The sequence below is a fragment of the Vidua chalybeata genome, chromosome 15 (genome assembly GCF_026979565.1).
Source record: "Vidua chalybeata isolate OUT-0048 chromosome 15, bVidCha1 merged haplotype, whole genome shotgun sequence".
Lineage (NCBI taxonomy): Eukaryota > Metazoa > Chordata > Aves > Passeriformes > Viduidae > Vidua > Vidua chalybeata.
In genome coordinates this window covers 2,675,734-2,687,742 of record NC_071544.1, presented here as the reverse complement: position 1 = coordinate 2,687,742, position 12,009 = coordinate 2,675,734, and the positions used below count along the sequence as shown (strand labels likewise).

The 12,009-nt window shown below is 56.8% G+C and overlaps 2 protein-coding genes across 2 annotated transcripts; both read left to right on the top strand.

Annotated features, from left to right (window-relative positions):
• The first annotated feature begins 652 nt into the window (after positions 1–652).
• On the top strand, positions 653–3,355 carry LOC128795636 (protocadherin alpha-13-like). Its single transcript, XM_053956610.1, has one exon. The coding sequence runs from the start codon at positions 686–688 to the stop codon at positions 3,218–3,220; it is 2,535 nt and encodes an 844-aa protein (XP_053812585.1). The 5' UTR covers positions 653–685; the 3' UTR covers positions 3,221–3,355.
• A 5,174-nt stretch (positions 3,356–8,529) lies between these two features.
• On the top strand, positions 8,530–11,055 carry LOC128795660 (protocadherin alpha-3-like). The gene has a single exon (XM_053956648.1). It carries the CDS (start codon positions 8,530–8,532, stop codon positions 11,032–11,034), a length of 2,505 nt encoding a protein of 834 aa, XP_053812623.1. The 3' UTR covers positions 11,035–11,055.
• The last annotated feature ends 954 nt before the right edge of the window (positions 11,056–12,009 follow it).

Below are 12,009 nucleotides of genomic sequence, written 5' to 3'. Positions count from 1 at the left end.
CAGAGCTGGATCCTAACAGCCTTGGCTGGAGCAGCAGAGCTCTCCAGCAACGATGCTCCCTAATTAGAGCTGATGGTTCCGCATGTGGTGGTCTCTGCGGAGCCAGAGAAAACTGCACGGGATCTTTCTGCACGGCTAAAGACTACAGGAGAGTGGAAGGAGATAGGAACGGAGTGGAAAGAATGGAGAGTGGCATAACAAGGACGAAAAAGAAGAGAGACAATGAAGAAAGAGAAATGAGGACAAAGAAAAAAAAGAAAGAAAATCGAAACATGACCGAAAAGAAGGAATTGCAGGGAGCAAGACAAATGAAAAGGGCTGTGAAGAAAGAAGAACAAGAAGAAATGAAAGACGGCGTGCAAAGAAAGAGGAAGATATAAGGGAAAAAAAAGAGGAGCGCGAGAGCAAGACACGACAGGAAACATACCCATCTCGGCCCGGCAGCGCGGGCGAAGATACGGATCGGGTGAGGCGGCGGAGCAGCGCACGGTGTCGCTGCAGGCTCAGGAACGGCGTGTGGGCGGCTCCGCCCCGGTGCGGCGGAGAGCCCGGCTGTGAGCGCGGGGGGGCGGCGCGGGCCGGGCAGCAGAGCCGGTGCGTCCGGGCGGCGGCGGGGAGCCGTGCGGGGCCCGGGCCGGGGCCGGCAGCCAGAGCGGCGGCGGCCACAGCGGCGGCGGCGGCGGCGATGGGAGAGCGCTGGTGTGCGGCGGTGCTGCGGGTGCTGGTGCTGCAGGCGGCCTGGGCGCTGGCGGGCGGGCAGGTGCGCTACTCGGTGGCGGAGGAAGCCAAGGCCGGCACGGTGGTGGGCCGTCTGGCGCAGGACCTGGGCCTGGAGGCGGGCGAGGCGGAGGCGCGGCGGCTGCGGCTGGTGGCGCAGGGCCGGCGGGCGAGCGTGGAGGTGAGCGGGGCGAGCGGCGCGCTGCTGGTGAGCTCGCGGCTCGACCGGGAGGAGCTGTGCGGCAAGAGCGCGCCGTGCGGGCTGCGCCTGGAGGTGCTGCTGGAGCGGCCGCTGCGCGTCTTCCATGTGGAGCTGGAGGTCACCGACATCAACGACAATGCCCCCATCTTCCCCGCCGCCCGCAAAAACCTCAGCATCGCGGAATGGACCACTCTGCCGGGGTCTCGTTTCCCTCTGGAGGGCGCGTCGGATGCGGATATCGGAGCGAACGCGCAGCTCTCCTACACACTCAGCCCCAGCGAGCATTTCTCTCTGGATTTACAAAAATCGAATGAGCGAAATATTGAACCTGAACTTGTTTTAACGAAACCTCTGGACCGCGAGACGATTCCCGTGCACCGGTTGGTGCTGACAGCGAGTGACGGGGGCCGGCCGTCTCTGACAGGGACAATGGAGCTGGTGATCTCCGTGCTGGATGCAAACGACAACGCGCCCCAGTTCAACCAGTCGGTGTATAAAGTGCAGCTGCCGGAGAGCGCTGCGGTGGGGACGCTGGTGACGAGGGTCAATGCCACAGATGCAGACGAGGGAATTAACAGTGAAGTGACCTATACTGTGACGAACTTAATTCCCCCGAGCGGAAAATATGTGATTTCCATCAATACGAATACTGGGGAAATTCACCTTACAGCAGCCCTGGATTTCGAAAAAGTCAGCATATATGATTTTCGTATTGAAGCAAGAGACCAAGGTTGGCCCCCGCTGTCGGGTCACTGCAGCGTGGAACTGAAGGTGCTGGACGTGAACGACAACGCGCCGGAGGTGTGGGTGACGTCGCTGTCGGTGCCGGTGGCGGAGGACGCGTCGGTGGGGACGGTGGTGGCCCTGCTGAGCGTGTCGGACCGGGACTCGGGGGAGAACGGGCGCGTGCGGTGCTGGGTGTGGCCGGCGTCGCCGTTCGGTCTGGAGGCGACGTTCGCGGGCTCGTACTCGCTGGTGCTGCGCGAGGCGCTGGACCGGGAGCGGGTGTCGGAGTACGAGGTGGAGGTGCGTGCGGAGGACGGCGGGGCGCCGGCGCTGCGCGCCAGCCGCGGGCTGCGGGTGCCGGTGTCGGACGTGAACGACAACGCGCCCGCGTTCGCGCAGGCCGTGTACACGGTGCTGGCGCGGGAGAACAACGCGGCGGGCGCGGAGCTGGCGCGGCTGTGGGCGCGGGACCCGGACGAGGCGGGCAACGGGCGCGTCAGCTACTCGGTGTGGGAGGGCGGCGCGGGCGGCGGCGGCTGGCGGGCGGCGTCGAGCTACGTGTCGGTGGACGCGGAGAGCGGGCGTCTGTGGGCGCTGCGGCCCCTGGACTACGAGGAGCTGCAGGTGCTGCAGTTCGAGGTGCGCGCGGTGGACGCGGGGGAGCCGCCGCTGTGCGGCAACGCCACGGTGCAGCTCTTCGTGCTGGACGAGAACGACAACGCGCCGGCGCTGCTGCCGCCCGCGGGCTCGGCACCGGAGGCGGGCGGCGTGGCGGCAGCGGAGGCGGCGGCGGCGGCGGGCGCGGGCTCGGAGTCGGGCACGCTGTGGGCGTGGGCGGCGTGGGGGGCGCCGGCGGGGCAGGTGGTGGCGAAGATCCGCGCCGTGGACGCCGACTCGGGCTACAACGCGTGGCTGCGCTACGAGCTGTGGGAGCCGCGGGGCAAGGGCCCGTTCCGCGTGGGGCTCTACAGCGGCGAGGTGAGCACGGCGCGGGCGCTGGACGAGGCGGACGGGCCTCGCCAGAGGCTGCTGATCGTCGTGCGCGACCACGGCGAGCCGGCGCGCTCGGCCACGGCCACGCTCAGCGTGTCGCTGGTCGAGGCCGCCGAGGCGGCGGCGGCCGCGGCCGCGGGATCCTCGTCGTCGTCGTCGTCGTCGTCGGTGTCGCGGTCGGCGCTGGGCGTGGAGCTCGGCCCCGGCGCGGCGAGCGCGGCGACCAACGTGTGGCTGGTGGTGGCCATCTGCGCGGTGTCGAGCCTCTTCCTGCTGGCCGTGGTGCTGTACGGGGCGTCGCGCTGGGCGCCGCGGGCGGCCGTGCTCTCGGGGCCCGGGCCCACGACGCTCGTGTGCGCCAGCGAAGTGGGCAGCTGGTCGTACTCGCAGCGCCACAGCCGCAGCCTGTGCGTGGCGGACGGCGCGGCCAAGAGCGACCTCATGGTTTTCAGCCCCAACTTCCCTCCGCCGCCGCCCGGCCCCGCGCCCAAGGACACGCAGCCGGAGCCCTCCGCTCTCCTCGACACGGTCAGTGGTCCTTCCTTCATTCCCTTCTCTGCTCCTTTTCATCCGCCCTCTTGAGAAGCTGCTCTTTGAAGCCGGGCTCAGTTCCCACGGCTTACGGACGTTGGGTACTTAGCGGGTCCTTAAGGATGCCAAAGGCACATTTGCATCTGTCACCACGACCTTGCTGGAGCCCCCGGCTCTTTCTGAGAGGGTCCAGAATATAGATAAGGCAGCGTCCCTGTGCATTTACTGTAGGTGCTCTAAATGTGAATTCTGCTCTGGAATTAAATTACTTTTCTGTGCCACATGAGGTGCTGGAGTTGTGAGATTTGCAGACAGCAAGGGGGTTCTGTTTCTCATGTGTAGCATTTCCACCCCATTTGGGTGAAGGGGTTCAAGACAGCCAGGCTGTGTTGGTGACAGACTCGCAGGCGCTGTGGATGGATCACCTCATAGCCTTTGCTGCCTGATAACCGTGCTGGTATTCATTTGTCTTTTTATTGGAAACGGCCCTCCTCCACCTTAATTATGGTCATATGAAGGTATGATGCAAGGTGTAAAGTGGATATTGAAGGACAAAAGTTCTCTATTATCATTCTACTATGAGACTCATTTAGAAAATAGGGTAGTTGTGGCCACGATTTCCTATGATCTTCCTATGTTCGTTTTGCAAGTATCATGCTGTTCTGGTTAGTAGTATAAAGCGTTCAGGGAGAAGAGTGTGACCCAAGGTATGTGTTTCACAAGGAAAATTTTTCTGTAGTTTTCCTGCTGCCCACGTTCCTGAGGATTTGCATTTCTGACCAGAGAGCGAATGTGAAGTACATTGTCCTTTTTTGATGTTCTCTCAGAATTTGCATCAATCGTTACATCAATGATCAAGACTTAAAAGGGCTTTAAAAATGGAAATTTTCATTTCTGTAATGAAGAAACAAACAAATAGCCCCCAAAATCCATGAATCACCTTTCCCCACCAATTTTTAAGTAACATTCTCCTACACAGGCAGTATCATGTATTAGAGTAGTGTCCTTGCCACAGTTTTGGTGCTTGGAGCACAAAGTCAATGCCATTGCTGTTTAGAGGTTCCCACATCACCACTGAAGATTGTATTCCTCATAAGGAAGCATTAGAAACCATGAGGTGTCAGCAGCAGAGCATCTCCTATACACTGTGTTGATGATACCATCCATGGATATTTACGGTGTGTCATTGCTGGGAAGGATCAGCGATGGTCACGCTGAACCTTGTGGTAGGAAAGGAAACTGTGATCTGTTGTATAGAGTAGGGCCTGGCCCTTTTCTGATGGGAGGGGGGACCATGAGCAGCAGAAAGACTTGTGTGGGGAAAGAGAAAATCCTTGGGGAGGCCAAGGATCATAAAGGAAAATATCATGAGGTTATATATTTGTCTTTAGAACACACTTCAGAGTGGGGGAGTGAAGGATTTGTACAGGAAAAGGTGAGATAGGATGGGAACATTGTGTTCTTTTTGAGGATGCTTTCCTAGGTCCTAAGGGTGTGGAGTGGGAGGCCTTCCTGATAATGAGATGAGAGTGTGGTACTGAAATGCCCACAACGTCCCTTGCAGTGTCTCCAGCAGGGACTGTGGCTTCTGCTGCTGCCTGCCTGGTGCAGGCCATGTGTTGGTAAGAGCTGGGGAGATGGAGAGTGCTGAATGTTGTCTGAGGAAACAACTTCTTCAGGTTGAAGGTTTCAAGGTGTTGTGGGAGGGGAATGCTTCAACTTGCTATCCTCGTGTAGTAGTGGGCTTCCATAGTAGTTTACACAGCTGTAGATTTTGTCATGATGATTCCTTGCTCCTCCTCAGGTGGGATTTACAAGGATTTATTTTATTACATATGGTTGTAAAGTTTATGTGCTCAACTTCCTTTACTTGTGCACTGCACAAGTGGCCTCAGTAGAGATGGTGTGTCCTGATGTCACATGTGGATTGTTCTGATATCTGCAAGAACACCCAAAACCCTGCATGATTAGCCCAGTTCATGTGGTGCAAGCTGTCCCACGCAGTTGACACTGTGAGTGCTCATGTGCTTTGGCACTTGCTGTGTTCTCTTGAAGGAATAAACCTGTGTGGGCTGGGATCAGAGCTGTCACAGCTCTAAACACAGAAATTTAAACAACTCTAACCTGCAGCTCTGTGGTGTTTGTAAGCGAGATTACTGAAAAGGAGCAAAGCATTCACGTTGAAGATCATGTAGCTGGGAAGAGCTTTTAGACATTGTGTACATCTTTTGTGGTGATCATGAAGGAAGATGAGGAAGTACAAGGGCCTGGATCACATGCAGGTGGTGTTTACAGGCAGGACATGTTGCTGAGGTTGAGCAATGTTTGATATTTTGGCAGTGATCCTGTGCGTGGCATTAAATAAGGCCTGGGCCTGTGTGATGGGGAAGGTGAATTTGAGTGGGGATGAGTGTTGCCCCAGGGAAGTACAAATGCTGAGCAGAACACGGCCTGCATCGCTGTGGAGGAACTGGAGAATGTCTGGTTGGCTGTGGAGATCTCATTTCCCGTGCCTTGTGACAGAGGATGCCAACAGAAAGCCTTGAGAAAATGCCCACCACGTAGTGCTGCTCTTCTGGGATCCTCTCAGGACCTCCAGCAGTTCTCTGTATTCTTGCTTTCTGTTGTTCCCTGTGATATTACAGCTTATCAAGTGACTTGCCATCCATGCCTTTAATCACTTGTCTTTGATCTGGGATTGTCTTGGTAAAAGAGAGGACTTTTTGCAATTTGTGTCATTCTGCCAGCCTTTCTTGGGCCATGGCATCACTCATCTCCCTGGTCTTGGTCTTCTAGCTGGCACAAAGGGACATTTTCCCTTAAAACAAGGACTCCTGGTCCTGGAGTTTCTTTTCCTGAAGAAGCAAGCAGTGATGCTGCAGGTGAGTTACTCCTACCCGAAGAGGCTGTGTGTGAGAGACAGGTGTACTTTGATTCCTGTGATGCCTTAAGTTTTAGCTTTGCTGGTACATTTTCCATAGTTTCCAGATTCTGTACTGCATTTTCCATAGTTTCCAGATTCTGTACTGCATTAGTATATAACTCTGAACTTTATATAAAGTGTTAGCAAGTTCTCCTCGCAGTTCAGTCACACAAAACATTCCTTTTCCGGCCCAAGAACCAAGGACACCATTGCAGCTTCAGGCCCAAAAAGTGTAAACAACAGGGAATTGAGGAGAGCAGTCTGGGAGGATGGGACTTCATAACCTGAAGCTGTCATTGGACAATTAACCCCAAAATGTAAATGGACCAAAACGTATAAAAGTGTGAAAACTCGTGACCATCTTGGGCGTAGCCTCGGCCAGGCTCGTGTACTGCCCAAGGTGTATCCTGTGAAGACCTTTCAATAAATACCTACTTTATTCCTTTAACTCCATCCAGCCTCTGTTCCAGGCAGCCTCTCAAGGCATCCCCTGTTTAGCTGTGCTATCTTCACGTTGGATTGACTAAATACTGCCTGAATTGAAATTCCTGTCACTTTAGAGCACATTATGTGCTCTCATTTGATCCTGCTGCTTCCTGGCACAGGGTGAGAAGAGGGAAGCAAAGGCAGATGGAGAAATGACCTTCATGCTTTTCTAGGAGTAGGTGTGCTGGGCATGCAGAGGATGCTTTCAGTGTCAGTGCCGTGGTGAATTTTGTAATAGCTCTGGAGGTGAAATAGAGTCAGGCAGAATTGCTCTCCATCCAGGTAAATGAGGATTGTGGTGCCATCATGCTTTATTTTGCAGCGTTCTTGGAGGATTATCATGCTGGTCTCTGATGGGTTTGATTTTGTAAAGGAGAGCTTCCTTGTGTCACTTAGACTCTGGAGCTTTTTTTGCATTAGATGTCTGCATGGGTGGACTCTTCTCTGATGTAACAAAGCTGTTCTCTACTGTATGATTGCTTTGTGGATCTGTTTCTTGGGTCCTTGAGATGTCTGAAGGCTCCAAACGTGGATTGGATCCTGAAGGGAGAGGAAGCTGCAGGTGCATGGTAGAGGAGGAAAGCAAGAAGGCTATTTCCTGTCATGAGGAATGGGAGGTGGGAGTGCCCTTTTGCTAGAGGGAATGTCTGTGCTTCATGATGTGGTGGTGTAAATATTTGAAAAACATTTCCTTAAGGGAAAAAAATACAATAGGAGATACAAGGAAGGCAGCAACAGACAAGGGGATGGAAAGACTGCACAATGAGGAGAGAAAGAAAAAGCAAAGAAAAAACAAGAGAAGATTATACAGGAAAAGAAAATGAACAAAGAAGAAGTGGAATAAAAGAAGCAATGGAAGGAATCGTTGCAAGGAAGAGGAATGAGAACATTTCCAAAGGACATGTTCATTGACAGTAGTATATAAACGTTTGGAAAGACTATTAGTAAAGGAAATAGAAGGACATTAGTGATACAGAAAGGAAATTATATGAAGGATGTAATAAATATGACAGATAAAAGCATGAAGAAGGCATAGGGAAAGAGAATCAGGAAACAGAAGGGAAAGAGAGAAAAAAGAAGAGAAAGAATAGAAAAAGATAATGAAGGAGAAAAACATATATCAAGGAAACTGACTATACAAGTAAATGGTAAGACAGAAAGGGAGCAAGGAAGTAACAAAGAAAAAAGAGAATGGAAGAAAAAAGAAGAAAGATAAAGGACCTGATTAGCAGACACCGACCTTATGATTAGAGCAGAGTTGACTCCTAACAGCCTTCCCACCGGTTGGAGCACCGCGCCCCGGCGCTGATATACCATAATTAGTGGAGATATACCATAATTAGCTCTGATAGCTCTGCTGCGTCTCAGACGCGTCGCAGGTGGCAACTGGCAAATTGCCGGCGGGGGTAAGGAAGAGCGAAGATTGGAAAGGCAGTGAAGATGGCGTAAAGATTAGGGCAGGGCAATAAATGAAAAGGACAACGAGGAGAGGAAGCAATAGAAAAGAATAGGAAGACTATAAAGGAAAGAGTAGGGAAGGGAAAAGAAAAGGCAAACCGATGAAATCCAGGGAAATAACGGAAGGAGAAGATGAGGGAAAGAAATGAACCTATGCAAGCAAATAGCAATCGATAAAGAAAAGGAGATAAGAAAATTAAGAGGAGCACAGAGGAGGAGACGACAGAGGGGATTGCCTTAACGGAGCGGAGGCAGCGGCGCTGTGGCGGATCGGGTGAGGCGGCGGAGCAGCGCACGGTGTCGCTGCAGGCTCAGGAACGACGTGTGGGCGGCTCCGCCCCGGTGCGGCGGAGAGCCCGGCTGTGAGCGCGGGGGGGCGGCGCGGGCCGGGCAGCAGAGCCGGTGCGTCCGGGCGGCGGCGGGGAGCCGTGCGGGGCCCGGGCCGGGGCCGGCAGCCAGAGCGGCGGCGGCCACAGCGGCGTTGGCGGCGGCGATGGGAGAGCGCTGGTGTGCGGCGGTGCTGCGGGTGCTGGTGCTGCAGGCGGCCTGGGCGCTGGCGGGCGGGCAGGTGCGCTACTCGGTGGCGGAGGAAGCCAAGGCCGGCACGGTGGTGGGCCGTCTGGCGCAGGACCTGGGCCTGGAGGCGGGCGAGGCGGAGGCGCGGCGGCTGCGGCTGGTGGCGCAGGGCCGGCGGGCGAGCGTGGAGGTGAGCGGGGCGAGCGGCGCGCTGCTGGTGAGCTCGCGGCTCGACCGGGAGGAGCTGTGCGGCAAGAGCGCGCCGTGCGCGCTGCGCCTGGAGGTGCTGCTGGAGCGGCCGCTGCGCGTCTTCCATGTGGAGCTGGAGGTCACCGACATCAACGACAATGCCCCCATCTTCCCCGCCGCCCGCAAAAACCTCAGCATCGCGGAATCGTCTCTGCCGGGCTCTCGTTTCCCACTGGAGGGCGCGTCGGATGCGGATATCGGAGCGAACGCGCAGCTCACCTACACACTCAGCCCCAGCGAGCATTTCGGCTTGGAAGTGAAATCCAAAGACGAAAACAAAATATACGTAGTTCTCGTTATAACGAAATCTCTGGACCGCGAGACGATTCCCGTGCACCGGTTGGTGCTGACAGCGAGTGACGGGGGCCGGCCGTCTCTGACAGGGACAATGGAGCTGGTGATCTCGGTGCTGGATGCGAATGACAACGCGCCCCAGTTCAACCAATCAGTATATAAAGTTAAGCTATCCGAAAATACGGTCCCGGGAACTGTGTTTTTCCAGCTAACAGCGACAGACAAAGATGAGGGAATTAATCGAGAGGTATATTACTCTTTTAGCGACGCGATTTCTGGCAAAATACAGGACCTTTTCAAAATTGACGAAAAGTCCGGGGAAGTGCGGACTGCCGGGGAACTGGATTTCGAGGACACTCAGTCATATGACCTGGAGATCGAAGCGAGAGACCGAGGGACACCCCCGCTGTCGGGTCACTGCCGAGTGGAGCTAGAGGTGCTGGACGTGAACGACAACGCGCCGGAGGTGCGGGTGACGTCGCTGTCGGTGCCGGTGGCGGAGGACGCGTCGGTGGGGACGGTGGTGGCCCTGCTGAGCGTGTCGGACCGGGACTCGGGGGAGAACGGGCGCGTGCGGTGCTGGGTGTGGCCGGCGTCGCCGTTCGGTCTGGAGGCGACGTTCGCGGGCTCGTACTCGCTGGTGCTGCGCGAGGCGCTGGACCGGGAGCGGGTGTCGGAGTACGAGGTGGAGGTGCGTGCGGAGGACGGCGGGGCGCCGGCGCTGCGCGCCAGCCGCGGGCTGCGGGTGCCGGTGTCGGACGTGAACGACAACGCGCCCGCGTTCGCGCAGGCCGTGTACACGGTGCTGGCGCGGGAGAACAACGCGGCGGGCGCGGAGCTGGCGCGGCTGTGGGCGCGGGACCCGGACGAGGCGGGCAACGGGCGCGTCAGCTACTCGGTGTGGGAGGGCGGCGCGGGCGGCGGCGGCTGGCGGGCGGCGTCGAGCTACGTGTCGGTGGACGCGGAGAGCGGGCGTCTGTGGGCGCTGCGGCCCCTGGACTACGAGGAGCTGCAGGTGCTGCAGTTCGAGGTGCGCGCGGTGGACGCGGGGGAGCCGCCGCTGTGCGGCAACGCCACGGTGCAGCTCTTCGTGCTGGACGAGAACGACAACGCGCCGGCGCTGCTGCCGCCCGCGGGCTCGGCACCGGAGGCGGGCGGCGTGGCGGCAGCGGAGGCGGCGGCGGCGGCGGCGGGCTCGGAGTCGGGCACGCTGTGGGCGTGGGCGGCGTGGGGGGCGCCGGCGGGGCAGGTGGTGGCGAAGATCCGCGCCGTGGACGCCGACTCGGGCTACAACGCGTGGCTGCGCTACGAGCTGTGGGAGCCGCGGGGCAAGGGCCCGTTCCGCGTGGGGCTCTACAGCGGCGAGGTGAGCACGGCGCGGGCGCTGGACGAGGCGGACGGGCCTCGCCAGAGGCTGCTGATCGTCGTGCGCGACCACGGCGAGCCGGCGCGCTCGGCCACGGCCACGCTCAGCGTGTCGCTGGTCGAGGCCGCCGAGGCGGCGGCGGCCGCGGCCGCGGGATCCTCGTCGTCGTCGTCGTCGGTGTCGCGGTCGGCGCTGGGCGTGGAGCTCGGCCCCGGCGCGGCGAGCGCGGCGACCAACGTGTGGCTGGTGGTGGCCATCTGCGCGGTGTCGAGCCTCTTCCTGCTGGCCGTGGTGCTGTACGGGGCGTCGCGCTGGGCGCCGCGGGCGGCCGTGCTCTCGGGGCCCGGGCCCACGACGCTCGTGTGCGCCAGCGAAGTGGGCAGCTGGTCGTACTCGCAGCGCCACAGCCGCAGCCTGTGCGTGGCGGACGGCGCGGCCAAGAGCGACCTCATGGTTTTCAGCCCCAACTTCCCTCCGCCGCCGCCCGGCCCCGCGCCCAAGGACACGCAGCCGGAGCCCTCCGCTCTCCTCGACACGGTCAGTGGCAACACCTTGCTCGTCTCTCACCCCTAACTAAGCTTTCTGTCCTGCCAGGTGTGCAGGCTCCGTTGCCATGGGTCGAGAGCAATGAGTTTTTGACGGGTGCTTAAGAAATCAGTGGCAGCTTTTGATCTGCCCTTCGGGGGAATATAGGATTATTGCCACCGCAGAGCAGTTTTGGTCTCTAGCTGCAATTTGCTGCTCTGTGTGTGAACTCTTATGTCCTAGAATGATATCATTCCGATTGTGATGAGAGGCGTCCCAAGGTGTCAGCTTTGGAAACAGCCTTGCCTGGTTGTGTGTAGTATTTCCCAACGACCTTGCTGAAAGATCGGGAAAAATGTAGGTTCTGATGTTTGCAGTCCGCCAAGCACTGTGTATTGCATTATTGCCTTTGGTGACTGCTGACCGTGCTGGTGTTAGTCTGGTTTCTTATGGAAAACTGTTTTTCCCCTCTAATTCTGCTCATGAGAATGTCTGTTGCAAGGTGACCATTGTATTTTCATAGACAAGAGTTCTCCATTTTCATTCTACCACCAGACTCATTAAGAAAGTAGGGAAGGTGTGACTAACATTTCCATGTTTCCATGATCTTTTCCCACATATTATGTTGCTTTAAAAGTAGCATAAAGTATAGGGCCAAAGGAGTATGGCCCAAGGAAAGTGTAACAAGGAAGAAAGTTTTTTCTTTTCCTGCTGCCCCTGTTCCTGAGGTTGTGGATTTGTGATCCTGGCCGGAGAAATAGCATGAAATACACTGGCCTGTTTTTGTGTTCTTTCAAAATCTACATCAATGGTGACATCACTTCAAATGCCTTCAAAGCCTTCAAAATTTCTTCTGTAATGAAGAAACAAAGCAACAGCCCCAAAAATCAAAGAACCACCATTCCCCTCAACAAGTCTCAAATAACACTCTCCTACACAGTAACTATCACGTTAGAGTTTTGTTCCCACCATTACTTTGGGGTTTTTTTCTCAGAGCATGACATCAATGACGTGACCATGTAG